Source organism: Orbicella faveolata, unplaced genomic scaffold (genome assembly GCF_042242905.1).
Source record: "Orbicella faveolata isolate gen_17 unplaced genomic scaffold, um_ofav_v1 contig_26, whole genome shotgun sequence".
Taxonomy (NCBI): domain Eukaryota; kingdom Metazoa; phylum Cnidaria; class Anthozoa; order Scleractinia; family Merulinidae; genus Orbicella; species Orbicella faveolata.
Genome location: NW_028301554.1, coordinates 19,633,445 through 19,647,612, shown reverse-complemented (window position 1 = coordinate 19,647,612; position 14,168 = coordinate 19,633,445). Strand labels below are relative to the sequence as shown.

The following is a 14,168-nucleotide window of genomic DNA, read 5'->3' as shown; positions in this document are numbered from 1 at the left end:
GAGGTCAAGTTGGCTGGATATTGGCTAAGTTCTTTTTTGCATGTTTATGGACCAAAACGGAGTCGAGGTCTATAAGCACGCAAAAAATGAAACGAGGAGCTACTGACACAGGGAAAGTTTCTTTGGGAACCGGGTTTCAATAAGGACCCCGCACTTCACGCACGGACTCCAGGAGATGTTTTGTGATATCCTACACAACGTCGTACATGACTAGAGCGGAGCCCGCGAACGTTTTCAAGATGGCGACCAAGGAAGTGAAGACTTCCCTGAAAAATGCACGAGAGTGCATCAAAAACAAGGATTATAAGGAAGCTCTTAAACACTGCAAGGTACATTAATTAATTGATTAATTAATTAAATTCTCTTACCTTTGGAGCTTTAGCTTTTTTAACGCACTTTTCACGAAAATTTCCTTTGGTATAAAACAGTCTGAGAGCCTCAGAGATTCTGAGCTTTGCGAAATAAGCAAAACTTCACATTTTCTTCGTTTGCGAAGAATCTGTCTTTCAGACTTTACTTTGCATGAGCTTTTAATCAGGGCCAATTTCTAAGTCCTGACATTTTGAGGTATTGTTGTTCGGGTAGATTTTGGAAGAAAACAACTAGTGTCCAGTTTTCCCTCAAGAGAAAGGGAAAAAATCTTGAAAAGAGTTTTAAAAAGTTGGGCTCATTCACCCCATCTCAAGACTTTACTAAGCCACCTTAATTTCTGATATAAATCACGACAAATAAATATTTTTAATCTCTCATCAAGAATCATACATTGTGACCTACATGTAGTAGGCTTACTATTGTTACCATTAAAAAGCGTAATGGACTTTCTTGTTTTAAAGCACATTATATATCCTCAAGTTTTATTTTCAGGACTATTCAATTATGCATGCTCCAAATTATAAGGTTTTTACATTGAGGTCTTGTCACTGCACTTGTAGGCTGTGTTGAAGGCAGATAAAACCAATTACACTGCCTTGGTGTTCTTTGGGAAATGTGCATCAGAGTTGAACCAACCTGACCAGGCTTATATGGCTTACAAGAAAGCAATTGAATCTGACGAGACACAGCTTCTTGCTTGGCAGGTGAGGAAACTCCGTAAACTACTTTTATTAGTAATATACATTATTTCACTCATTTAAAGGAGAAGGTCACTCCAAAATAAATTATAAACCTTGCACTAAGTCTAGGCACTCACCGAAGTTTCAGCCTCTAAAGTGCAGGTTTTCCTTATGAAATTTGTCTCCAAAGAAGCCCAAAATTTGACATCATTGCCACCATTTTGAACAGTACTCAGCAGCCAGGCAGCGTTTTTGTGATGTCATTTCCTCCAAGAGATTTTGTTCATGGTTTCTGACAAGCCTTTAAACTACCACACTATGTTGTGGCTGATCTTGAGCCATATTATTTCAAGCCAAATGTGTTCCAAACCCTGAAAATAGTGAAATGGATAGTCAGTTGGAAAAATACATTTTGCTGACCTTGTGAGGGATGCCAAGTCAGTTGCAGATTTTTCTGCTTCCTATCAATTTTGAGTTGGATGGAGTGATCACATACATTTAACCACAGCCTGGCTGCTAAGTACAGTTTCAAAATGGTGGTGTCCAAAGTCAAATTTTGGGCTTCTTTCAAGACGAATTTCTTCAGGATAACAGGTACTTTAGAGGCTGAAACTCTGGTGAGTGGAAAAAGCAAATGTTTACTTGCTATAGGTGGTGATAAAAAGGTAAGCTTTTTGGAGTGACCCTCTCCCATATAAGAAAAAAAGGATAAATTACACTGTAAATTCCAAGGCAGCTTTTAATGTCAACTGTGTCTAGTGACTACGCTTAATTAGTAGAGTGCAAAATAATAGTCCCACAGACTGAAGAGTAGCTGCTAGTGGATGAGTGATAAAAAATTAAAGTTGCTGCCAAAACGTTTCTTTTACCCACCATCTTGTTTGTGGTGCATAGTGACTGCTTAAAAGATAGCTTACTGGCTATCTTGTTTAGATGAGTTACATGTAAATGCGAGCTATGTTTTAACTCTTCTAGTGGGGTAACATGACAAGGCCGGGCACCCTGCTTTCATGTAAACAGGATGTTAATGACAGTACTGGTAGACAGCATGTGTTGAAGTGAGAAAGGTGTACACGATGCTTGTTGTTGGTTCTCACCTTTGTTTGAGGATTTTCATCAGGTTTTTCTCTTCTAAATTCCTGTTTGCCCCGCATAGAGGACCCACTTGAAAACCAGCTAGTGCAAATGCAGCTTCCTCTTGAAATGTCGTTAGTAATTGATTTTTAAATTATTTATTTTTTACTAAGCCCATCATCAAGCACATGCTATGTGTGGACAACATTCGTTGCAGTATGCTGGTACAGTTAGGTACAGGTCATGGTACTCAGTCATGGTACTCAGTCATGACTTATTAAGTCTGAATGGTACTATAGTTGCAGCCTATTTGCTTTGCTTCAATTGCCATACTTTTTCAGGGTCTTGCTGCCCTCTCTGAGAAAGAAGACAACCCTCAATTAAATGCTGAACTTCCTGAAGTTTACACCAAGTTACTGCACATGTATGAGAGGTACAATGTCCATATCTACTGCATGTTTGCTTTTTTATTTCCATGCATTTTAAGTGAAAGAAGATGAGATAGGAAGTCAGTTAGTCTAGAGCTCTTTGTTTTGTCTTTCCTTTATCATTTTATTCCATTAATTAAAGTTGAGCCTTTCACCATGGCTACTTTTGTCTCGCAAATCCAAAATGTTTTTTAGCAACTTAATAGTTAACTAAAGACCATTGTGGATTTGCGAGACAAATTTGAAGAATTCTGATGACTTTTGGACCTTGATTCTTGACACTGTTTAAGTGTGCAGTCAGAGTAATTTATTTAATTCCAGATACATGTGCAGAAAGTTGACAGAATGTATTCAAGGCACTGCTGCACTGAGCATTATTTCTTGCAACTTGTCTTGTGAATTTGTTGCCACAAAAGTTGCATGAAAAATTGCCCAGTATGATAGATCCCCATAAATAAACATGCCTCAAAATGTTTTCTTTGCAGTATGTGTTGCATGAAACTTACTTGTGGAATCAGGTTCTACTTTTTGCAGTGATTACTGCAATGAAAACAGTGTGAGACATGATCATTTCAGGGGTGTTACATTAGGCAATGCCATGAGCAACTTGTCATGCATAGGTGCAACAAAACTGATTATTGTAACTGTGCCTTCACTGTACATACAGTAGAACCCCGGTAACTCGAACTCCCCCGCTAACTCGAACTGAGTCTCAATTCCCTTGGATTTGACCCAACTTTTCAGTCATTTTTACTTGGTTAACTCGAACTTGGATAACTTGAAAATGCCGCTAACTCGAACTAAATTTCGTTTCCCTTGATCAAAATTTACCCCGCCGATAACTTGAAATTCTGGTTCTTATGACTCGCCATGGATGCCCATTGAGATATCCCATTAGCTTATCTTATCGTGTGGTCGAATTCTAACACTAGGACAAAGACTGGAGCAATTTGATTTTAATTAGTGCAATGAGCAGATCACGTATTGGACAGTTATTTAGCGATCATAAGAGTCATACCGGATGCAGTGTTACAGTTGTTACAAAATGTATCAGTTTCTTGTGAAATAAGTTTAATTTGCACTGTATTGTACACCAAAGTGCTGAAAATCAATAAACTATTAATTATTAACCTGGAAAATTGAATATTTTAATCGACCCCGATAACTTGAAACCCCGCTAACTCGAACAGTTTTTCGTTTCCCTTCAGAGTTCAAGTTACTGGGGTTCTAATGTAATTCTTTTCCAAGATTCTTCCAGTCAAACAGAACTGCCCCATTCAATGCCTAAAATTTGGTCCTAATTGAATCCTCAGGATTTTGGAAGCAATAATTTTTCTACAGTTTCCAAGGAAAATCAAAGTTTTCAACCAAGACATGTTTAAATCCAAAGGTTATTTTTCCCTTCAATAAGAAAATGTAAATTCAGGGAATGAATTAATGTGGAACTTTCAAAAGATTCCAGGAGGGAGTTGAACCCACGACCTTCTGTACGCTGGTCAAATGATGTATTTGAGCAACAACATGATATTTAACCCTCTGTGTTTACAGTGACAAGGTTAAATGGATGGAAGTTGCCACCAAACTTGCTGAATTTCATGACAATGAAGGTGAATTCATAACGGTACGTCATTTAAAATATAAACATTACACCCCTGTATATATGATCTGAAAGTTATACATTCAATTTTGTGCTTTCAGCTGTGCCTCTCAACATTTATTGTAAATCCATTTTCAAAGGCTATTGGAACTGAGCCATGAATGAGTGCATAATGCAAAACATGGGTCACCCATCTTAGCTAATCATGAGCTGTGCTTCATTGTTCTTAAAAACACAACTAAGACATGTATTACAATGAGCAAGTTTTTTTCAGTGTTTGCTCTTAGCATCTCCTTTTGATTCTTACAGTGTGCCTACTCCAACCATGGCCACCCAAGAAAATTCTGTTAAGATTCAACAATAGCATTTGCATGTTAAAACAATAGAAATGGTTAAAATTAATATTTTTTTTCTGATGGTGCACAGCCATGGCATCTTAAGATTGATAATTATTTTTCAGATAACTGTAGCAGTTGGTAATGTCTACAGTTTTCACTCTTTAAATTTACCCAGAATTTTATTGGTGGGCTTGGTTGATGTGGGTATCACTGCAGATAATTTGATTTCTGTTTCTTACTTACACAAATGAACAAGTTAATTGAACCCATCTATGTTTATAGTATCTGTGGAAGTTTTGTGTAGCCCAAGCTCAGACTGGGTGCGTCAATTGTAATAACAACATACCTGTTGTTAACTTAGGCAGCAGAAATTTGGGAGGAGATTGCAATTGCCACTGGGAACACTGCAGAACAATTAAAAATCTGGACAGGAATTGTTGGGATTCTTGAAAAGGTTGGTTGATTTGTTCAGCGTTATTAAAGTACAACAGATGTCATTGGGTATGAGTTTGACATCTTGTTATATTCTAGCCATTTATTTAATTTCTTTGTGGTCACTAATGGTATTAATCATGAGTGTTTTTTCCAGAGACCATTGGAAGAGAGTGGAATTAAGAAAGTAAGTCTAAGAAATATTAATAATACACTGTAGTTTTAAGTGTTTCAAACACAATAGCAACTTCAAGACCATGACACACCTTTGTTTCAGCGCAGGTGATGCATCAGAGCTAGACCAGTCTACTTGGTTATCCATAACTTTTTTCCTGACCTTCATTGCTTCAGAAAGTTACCTTGTACATGTACCAGTATAATATTCCCGTGATTACATTGTGTAGTTCCAGAAAATATCCATACCTTGCCCACAGTTGGGATTTTTTTTCTAAGACCCCCCACCTCTTTGGAAATTTCAATCCCTTCTGTGGGGGGAGTATGGATATTAATAGCGGAGCTCCGGCGGCCCAAAGGGCTGCTGAGCGGAGCCCCATACTAATATAAGAAAGAAAAGGAAACCCATGAGTTGATTTTCTCATGGTTATCATGGCTAGTGGTATTGCTTGTGGGCGTGTATGCAGGACGACGGCGGAGTTGACCATACTCCAAATAATAGGTTGACAGAGACATACAGCCTTGGTTTACCGTGTACCTCCTTGATATTGGACATCCATGTTATGATCAATTGACACCTGTCAAAACAAGGTATCCGCTGACCAGTATCACGTGACCATATCGCGGGCTCAAGTTTACAGCTCCTCGAGGTCACGTGTTTTTAAAGTTGACCGCTGACCAAGTGCTGGTTATCGATTGAATCGCGGGCTCATATTAGGTTAACTTGTTGGAAACAGGGCAGGATTGTTCGGAAGCCGGTTAACGCTAACCCAGGATTAAAAGCTAACCGAATTATAACTTTTCCTTCTGTACAAATGTGTTTTGCTGTTTTGTTTTGTGTATATGGTGATTATTAAAACTCAAAACAGAAGGTCAAACAATATACAGAAAACCTCACTGCAAAGTTACAAAACTCAAATCAAAATTCTACCTTTTTCTGGCTTAGCTTAATCGGGCTTTAAATAACCTGGCCCAGGAGCTACGCTTTTAGGCTGGCCTAAATCTATATATTATTCTCTGGAAGAGGAGGGAGATATTGATTTTTTTTCTGGAACTGCACATTGTAGAGCAAATTTTTAAATTAGTATACATATCCTTGTTGTAATCTCAAAATGGTGACTCTCTTCTTTTCAGTATTTTGCCTGAAAGCACAGCTAAACAAGTTTGTTATTGCTAAACACACTAATCCAGCTTCATTTCTGTGATCTCTTTTAGTTACAGGCAGCATATGAGAAAGTTGTTCATGGTAACCAGTCTCAAGAGCCAAACAAACAGCTTGAGATACACTTTGAAAATTACCTCAGATTTTTAGTGAAACACCAGGTAAATTACAATATTTATAGACATGTTCACTTAAAACATCTCACTAAGTAAGGAATCTTTTACTTCTCTGTAGGAGGAGATGTAAAGTAAGCTCTTTGTGTATTGAGTTTAAACTTACTTAGAAATAGGATTGTTAGTTGTTTTTGTTATACTGGAGCTTTTGTTAAATGTATTTATAATAAAGTTTCCATATAATGCGCACTCTGATTGGCTGAAACAGCGTGCTTTATCAGAGAACAGAGCACGGGTTGATGACGGTAAGTTGGCTTCCAAATTTTCACTTCGGAATTTTGACAAATTTTACCCAAATTAAATATCCCCTGTGACTCAGACAAACACAGTGGAAGTGAGCTATTTTTCTGCAGTAAATATGGCTCACAGAGACCATTGTTAGCAACAGTAGTGTTAAAACTGTACTAAAATAACAAATTTTGCTAGATTCCCGCTGACAAAAGTTGTACAGCTGTAGCGAAATAAACAAATTCTCAACCTAAACAGTGCTTCGATAAAGACATTATATTTGTTACGAAGGCAGAAATTATACTATGAAGCAAAACAACGACAGAAAACAACCATTGAACCGTCTCTGTTTATGATGAGCTTTATTTTTGTAAATTTACAATTAAAAATGCTCAATTGCTCAAACAACACTTACATGCAGTGTAGTAATGCTTGTTCTCCGGTCATCTCAGCAAAGTAAACCGACAAGTGGTCAGTGCAAAACGTGCTCTGATATTCTCTTCTGTGCTCGGAGTAGAACCAGTGGGAGCCGTTAAGTCTTTTTAACTTTTATGCTAGTTCGGGCAATCTTGCTGCATGCGACTACAAGCCGTAAATAACTGTAGCTCCTTTCAAATTCAACTCGGCATTTCGCATTTTTATCCACAAGCTTTGAGCTCCGCATTTCGTAATTTTGACTGGAAAAGTGCTCGTTTTCATGGGCCACAATACGGCCGGATTCCTCTGGACTATAAACTGTTACCTGCCTTTAGATCCATATTAAAAATTAACTTAAAAGCGAACTTTGAAGGCATCGTTCTTCTCTCAAAAGCCGCTCAAACTACTCGAAACTGAAAGCTTAGCTGAAGTCCAGTTTGTGATTGACAGCTGTCGCTTCATTAGCCAATCACATTATTTGAACAATTCTAACAAGGATTGTGATTGGCTTATTTTAGCGTGCTTTATCAGAGAACAGTGCACGGCTGACGCCACTTTTGCTCGTTTGGAAAAGGAAAAGTTTGGTTGGAAAATTCAGCCGAATGCGTGGGGAAATTATCTGATTCTTTATCATAAAACAAATAAAGAAGCCTTGACTGTGCTCTGTTCTGTTGTAAAGCACTTAGGAAGCGATAGAGCATTCAAGAAGTAGGAAAACACTTGACTACATCTTGTGTTTTCCCCTACACTTCTTTCGTGCTCTACCGCTTCCTGCGTGCTTTACAACAGAACAGAGCACAGTCGAGGCTTCTTTATTTGTTAAGTAGTATACACCTAATTGAAGAAATTTGTCATGAAAAAGGTCTAAACCATAAACGATATGACACAGTGGTTTTCTGGGAAACTTACGAACTAAAACTAATTTGCATTCTTATAGACTGTGTATTTGCATTAAAACCAAGAGATGATGATCATCTCTTGATTAAAAGGGATCTCGTGTTCACCAGCTATACTGTTGCAAACTTGGGCATATCTTAAAGCTTCTAATGTTCAAATTTTCTTTTGTTTTCCACTAACTTAGCTACCTTTTGGGAAGGCATGGACAGTTTCTATTTTTTCTTTAAATTACCACTTTGGGTAGCTGAACTGTGATCATAAAATGCCATGAGGAAACAATTTTCAATATTCATGATAATGTGCATGCTTTTTCAGTCTTCCCATAATTCTATAGTCATATAGTTTATGGTTAACTTTATACTTTTGCTCAGACAATGTCTTTTTGCGATCAGGTGTATACTAAGGTGTATGTAAATTCAATGTTTGTACTTTTTACTCTACTGATAGTTTTTTTTATTGACCTTAAAAATGTAGTATTTTGTGAAAATTGTTGATCCAGATCTCTTCTGATCATGTGCAGGTTGGTGAAGATGATGAATTGTTCAATGATGAAAGACAGAAGATTTGTGATGAAGCTAAATCTATGATGAAGTTGTTTCCTACTTCAACGTTTGCATTTGAATTATTGGGAAAGGATTTTCTTCAGTCTTTGATAACTGCACGTGAGTGTAAATAGTTTACACTTTATTAATTACTGCCAGTAATGGTCAATTATTGATCATTACTGGCAGTAATTCATAAGATATAGAAAAATAAAATAAAAAAATAAAATTACTTTATTTAGAGAGGAAACCACATCAGCTTTAGCAGCTGGTTTTTATGCTGGTCATCTCTCCTGATCGAATTGGAATTTGGAGTGTTGGATTTTGTCATCATCATCATCATCATTTCTCTTTGCGCCAGTAGGCGCATAAGGCCGTCACACTTTCCGACCAACACTCCCTGTTCCGTGCCACCGCTTTGGCTACTTCCCAGCTCTTCCACCCCGCCTTGTTTCTTTCCTTTTCCATCGTCCTTCTCCAAGTTGTCTTTGGCCTCCCTCTCACTCTTCGACCTTCTGGTGTCCATCCAAATGCTGTGAAGCAGTTATTTGCACCCTCTCTCCTGAGTATGTGTGCCAACCAGTTCCACCTTCTCCATTGTGCCTCGCAGCTTATGTTGTTGACCTCTGCCATTTCAACCACTCTCTTGTTTGTAATTCTTTGCTGCCATCTAATTCTCAGTATCCGTCTCAGGCACTGGCATTGGAAACTGTTCAGTTTTCGTTCATCAGCTTTAATGATCTTCCATGTTTCACAGCCATATAGCAGGACTGGTCAAACTAAAGTCTTGAATAGGCGTATCTTGGTTCTCCTTCCTATTCCTCTGGTTGCCCATACCTTCCCTAGTCTCTGAAATGCTCCACGTGCCTTCTGCAGTCGGTTTGTAATATCTCTACTGCCTCCTCCTTTGTTTACTGTAGCACCTAGGTATACAAATTCCTCAATGTCTTCTACTTCCTCACCATTAACCGCGACGTCCTCTGAACTATGAGCAAACTCAGTCCTCAGTGTTTTACACTTTGTTGCATTAAGTTTGAGGCCTACTCTGGCTGCTTCTTCTGCTAGTCTCCCAGTCTTTTCCTGCAGGTCGCTAATCTTGGATGACAGTAGTGCAATATCATCCGCAAAGTCAAGATCCTCCAGCACCGTTGTGAAATTCCACCGTATTCTTCTTCTCTTGTCTGCTGTTGCCTCCCTCATGGTCCAGTGTAAGTCCAGTAAGAATAAGAATCCTGACATCACACACCCCTGCTTTACTGCTTTTTCAGTCTTGAACTTAAACCATTCTGATGTCTCACTTCCATCAACAACTGCACACTCGAAGCCCTGGTATATGCCTGCGATCACTCTCACCATCTTATGTGGTATCCCATAGCTTTTCATAATGTTCCATAGGCTTTCTCTGTGTACCGAATCAAAGGCCTTTTCAAAATCCACAAAGTGCACATACAGACCCGCCCTCCACTCATTTGCCTGCTCCAAGATGTTTCTTAGTGTAAAGATCTGTTCAGTTGTACTTCTCTTTGATCTAAACCCAGCCTGCTCCTTTCAAAGCTTCTTGTCTACACCTCTCTTGATCCTCTCTAGCAGCATCCTACAGAATATCTGACTAATTAACGGTGCGGCCATGGGCCAAGCGCGGTTCATGGTTTACCCGTGTTTTTTTTTTGATTTGTAGGCGACCAGACCCAAGCTTTCACTAGGCCAAATTTTGAGTCACGCAACCTGTGATGTTTACTTGCCAAAAGCTGTTGAAACATTAATAAATCTCATCTCCAATACTGACTTTTGCGGGAAAAAAATTAAAAGCCCAGCGTTCGTCAAAAATTATATTTTTTCAGCAGAAATTTCGCTCGGAACATATACATATTTATATTCGTTTGAATCATCGATGAAATGACCTTTTCCGGGTATTTTTTCCTTCGGGGTCAACAAAAAACCTCCGATTACAAAATCACGCCGATCCCACACGTTGCAAAAAAATCTCTTCAAAACCCTGATTTCGAAGCGATATATCACTTAAGCGTTAATAGCTACCACACATTGGCAGGTGGTAAATCTAATTAAAATTTCAGCGAAATCGAACAAAATCAGAATTAATTAGAATTTTTTGTGACCGCACTCCCCAGACTTGACCTAACAAAGGAAGCCACGGTCGCCCATAGCAACCAAAAAACACGAACATAACAAAGCCAACGTTTCGGCCAAAAAACTCCAGAATTATCGCCTGAGAGCTTACACTTGAATGGGAACATCTTTTTTGAACTTTTTTCAACTGATTTAGACCAAAGACTGGCCTCGGCGGGCTACAAAAAAGACCAAGAGAAAAAACAGAACAAGACAGCAGAACAAACCGATAATATTTCATCGCGTTGCTTTCGGCACGAAAACGAAAATACAGCTTACTTCTGGATAAATTCAGCCTTAGAAGCCAGCAACTGGTCCCAAATTACTTTCTGTATCCTTACAAATGTCCTGATTTCCATCTCCGAAAGATTTTGCCCCAATTTTGAGCAAATAAACATTTCGCCATGGCAACCGCCATTACAGTGGCTTGCATACTAAATTAGCTAACTTAACAAAATTCTCCCGAGGGGGGGATATGACAAATTTCGTGAGAATCAAAAGTAACGCCAATTTTCTGTCACGTTTTCAATATGTGGTCACTAGAGTGACCAAAATCGATACATCGGTCGGGATAGGGGTTTTTTTTATATGACTTGTGTGACTACTTTGCTAGCCCTTTACTCGTGGAAAACACCAATTAAATTTAATGATGACTTTTAAGAAAGAAAGCTGTTGTTAATAGTGTTATTATTGTTTCGTTCATATCGTTCATGCCCATACATATCCCGAAGAAAGTTCTAGATTAAGACCATTACGTCATCGGAGATTTGTCAACGGCTACCACTGATGGTGCAATAATACAGTTTGTGTTGATCAAGTGATGTGACGTCTACAGTAAGAAAAGAATCATCAATGACTGCTTTGGAATGTGCACTGCGTTCCGACGGTAGTGCTAAGCGAACCGTTTCATTTTTAAAGTGCGGTTATAAGATCTAACAGATCTTCTTGTTACGGGTAGTAAAGTCACTCCTCTCCAGTTGTTACAATCCCGCAAATCACCTTTCTTAAATATCTTGACAATCAGTCCCTTCTTCCACATTTTTGGCCATCTCTCAGTCTCCCAAAGACGGTTAGAGCATCTAGTCAACCTATGTGCAGTGGCTTCCATGTCTGCTCTCAATAGCTCTGGGCCCACTTCATCTACTCCAGGCACTTTCCCTGGCTTTGTCCCCTTTAGTGCGTCCTTAACCTCTTGTAATCGCCATCTTCCTAAATCTATTTCTCCAATCTCTTCTGGTTCATCTATCTCATCCTCTTCCACAGCATTCACTGGGTCATCTCTGTTTAATATTTCACTAAAGTGCTCTACCCATCTCTGCAGCCTCTCTTGCATTTCTGTCTTAAGCACTCCCTGTTTGTCTTTCACGCCTACTTGTCTCCTCCGTTCTCCAGCTATTGTCTTGGTTATGCTGTATAGTTCCTTATTTCAACCATTCTCAGCGGCCTTTTCTGCTGCTGCAGCCCTCTTCTCTATCCATTTCCTCTTATCCTCCCTAGCACTCCTTTTCACTTCCTTGTCCTTCGCATCATATTCCTCTCTCCTTCTCTGTTTTAGTTGTTCCGATCTAGCACCCTCCATTTTCAATTTTACCTCTTTCCTCTCCTTGATCTTTTCCCATGTTTTGTCACCTATCCACGGTTTGCTCTGCTTTTTAGACCTCCCGATAACTTTCTTTGCAGCCTCCCTATATGTTGCTAAAATCAGATCGTGCTCTTCCTCTGGATCCTGTATATCTCCTAGGGCTTCGAACCTGTTCCTCACCTCAATGTCATATCTCCTCGTAATCTCTTCACTTTGCAGCTTGCATATGTCAAACCTTTCCCTTGCTATCTTTTTCCCCTCAATCCTTTCCAACTTCAATCTTATTCTGGTTCTCACAAGGTAGTGGTCACTGTATATGTCTGCTCCTCTCATAACTCTGGTGTCAAGGATTGATGTTCTCATGCGTCCATTTACTAGGACATGGTCAATCTGGTTTAGCGTCCTCCCATCTGGTGACCTCCAGGTCAACTTATGGATCTCTTTGTGTGGGAATATCGTTCCAGTGATGACTAATCCATTTGCACTACCAAAGTCGCATAACCTCTCCCCATTGTCATTCATGACTCCAATGCCAAACTTCTCCATAACCTCTTCCCTGTTAGTGTTGTTGTTTCCCACTTTGACATTCATATCGCCCATCACCACAATCATATCATGTCTGTTGCAGCTTGAAACAGTGTCTTGCAGCTGATTGTAAAATTTGTCTTTTTCCTCGTCCACCGCATCATTTGTTGGTGCATATGCTTGTATCACTGTCAGCTTTTTGTATTTCGAGTAGAATTGTGCTGTGATGATTCTTTTTCTAATCGGCATCCATTCCATCAAGGCTCTCTTTGCTCTCGCACTCATCATGATGGCTACTCCTCCCTGGTGCACCTCGTCATCTCCTGAGTATACCACTGTCTCACCACTCTGTAGTGTTACTGATCCCATCCCTTTCCATCTGGCCTCACTTATCCCTAGCACTTCAATTCCATAGTCCGACATCTCCTTGGCTACCTGCCCTGCCCATGTTGCTTCTGCCATGGTCCTCACATTCCAGCAACCGATGGTCATCTGTCGCTTGGGGGCTACCATGGGGTCCATCGGCCTTTGGGCTTCTCGCTGGCTTTGACCCAAGAGCGTCATTGCAGCCCCAGCAGTGACACCCCCAGCTAGTGTTGTATCATTGTCCACATTTCCAGTTTCTGTAACAAATTGTTTTTTATGGGGTGGGGTTGTTAACCCTATGCCCAACCCTCAACCTGGAGGACCAGGGGGTCACTCTTTGTCTGGTCTCTACCCTTCGACCTGTTCGGCATGGGTGGCCCTACCAGGAGTACAAGACTCCAGCCGACATAGCTCTAGGGGTCATTGAGACACACAAACCGCTCCACCACGATAAGGTGGTGACCCCATTCGGATCGGGTTGGTTTTTGTGGAGGGAGGAAAACCGGAGAACCCAGAGAAAAACCCTTGGAGCAAGGCAAGAAAAAATAACAAATTCAACCCACTTATGGCACTGGGCCGGAATCGAACCTGGGCTACATTGGTGGGAGGAGAGCCCTGTCACCAAAGCACCATCCCAGCTCCCCTAATAGGATGGTGCACTGGAAATGCTCACTTATGCTTATTTTACAAACTAAGGATGATAATTACCAACAGAATTACCTTGTGAATTCTGAACATGGGCGAACATAGCCCATATTGATGTGCACTACAGAGCACAATGCAGTCAAGAGTATTGCTACTCCCCTGAACAATATTTTGTCAGATTGCCCTCAGGAGTGTCTAATTTACAGTTTTTGAGTACTAGTTAATACTCCTGGGGGTGGACTAGAAAGGAACTGTACATGTTAGAGTAAAACTCATGTCCCACACCATAATGACAACACAGTGATCCAGATTTTACTTTATTTTATTTGGCCACTTGTGTTGTACTTACTTTTTATCTTGTTGATCCTGCTAGATAAAAAAGCACAAAATTGATGATAGCTAAGTGGAG

The 14,168-nt window shown here is 39.8% G+C and overlaps 2 protein-coding genes across 4 annotated transcripts in view; one reads left to right on the top strand and one right to left on the bottom strand.

Annotated features, from left to right (window-relative positions):
- The first annotated feature begins 6 nt into the window (after nucleotides 1–6).
- The window catches only part of LOC110066736 (tetratricopeptide repeat protein 37-like), a 37,211-nt gene continuing 23,049 nt past the window's right edge, over nucleotides 7–14,168 (top strand). Inside the window, exons 1-8 of one of the 3 annotated variants that reach the window (XM_089295129.1) lie at nucleotides 7–329; nucleotides 933–1,076; nucleotides 2,468–2,559; nucleotides 4,103–4,175; nucleotides 4,851–4,943; nucleotides 5,079–5,108; nucleotides 6,311–6,418; nucleotides 8,493–8,640. In XM_089295129.1, the coding sequence (XP_089151255.1) occupies nucleotides 207–329; nucleotides 933–1,076; nucleotides 2,468–2,559; nucleotides 4,103–4,175; nucleotides 4,851–4,943; nucleotides 5,079–5,108; nucleotides 6,311–6,418; nucleotides 8,493–8,640 (811 nt within the window). In that variant the 5' untranslated portion in view covers nucleotides 7–206. The remainder of the gene's footprint in view (nucleotides 330–932; nucleotides 1,077–2,467; nucleotides 2,560–4,102; nucleotides 4,176–4,850; nucleotides 4,944–5,078; nucleotides 5,109–6,310; nucleotides 6,419–8,492; nucleotides 8,641–14,168) is intronic. The other 2 variants (XM_089295128.1, XM_089295127.1) reach the window with 2 other exon arrangements.
- On the bottom strand, nucleotides 8,857–13,312 carry LOC149108459 (protein CFDP2-like). Its single transcript, XM_089295132.1, has 2 exons — nucleotides 12,803–13,312; nucleotides 8,857–9,159 (listed from the first exon to the last, which is right to left on the bottom strand). Exons 1-2 carry the CDS (start codon nucleotides 13,310–13,312, stop codon nucleotides 8,857–8,859), a joined length of 813 nt encoding a protein of 270 aa, XP_089151258.1.

What these genes read in the sequence shown, in the direction of transcription:
- LOC149108459 (XM_089295132.1), bottom strand. Translation starts at nt 13,312, where the DNA reads ATGACGCTCTTGGGTCAAAGCCAGCGAGAAGCCCAAAGGCCGATGGAC. An exon ending in TGGGCGATATGAATGTCAAA is followed by an intron (nt 9,160 to 12,802) that starts GTGGGAAACAAC and finishes ATTACAAACAAG; the next exon opens with AGAGTGGTTGAAATGGCAGA.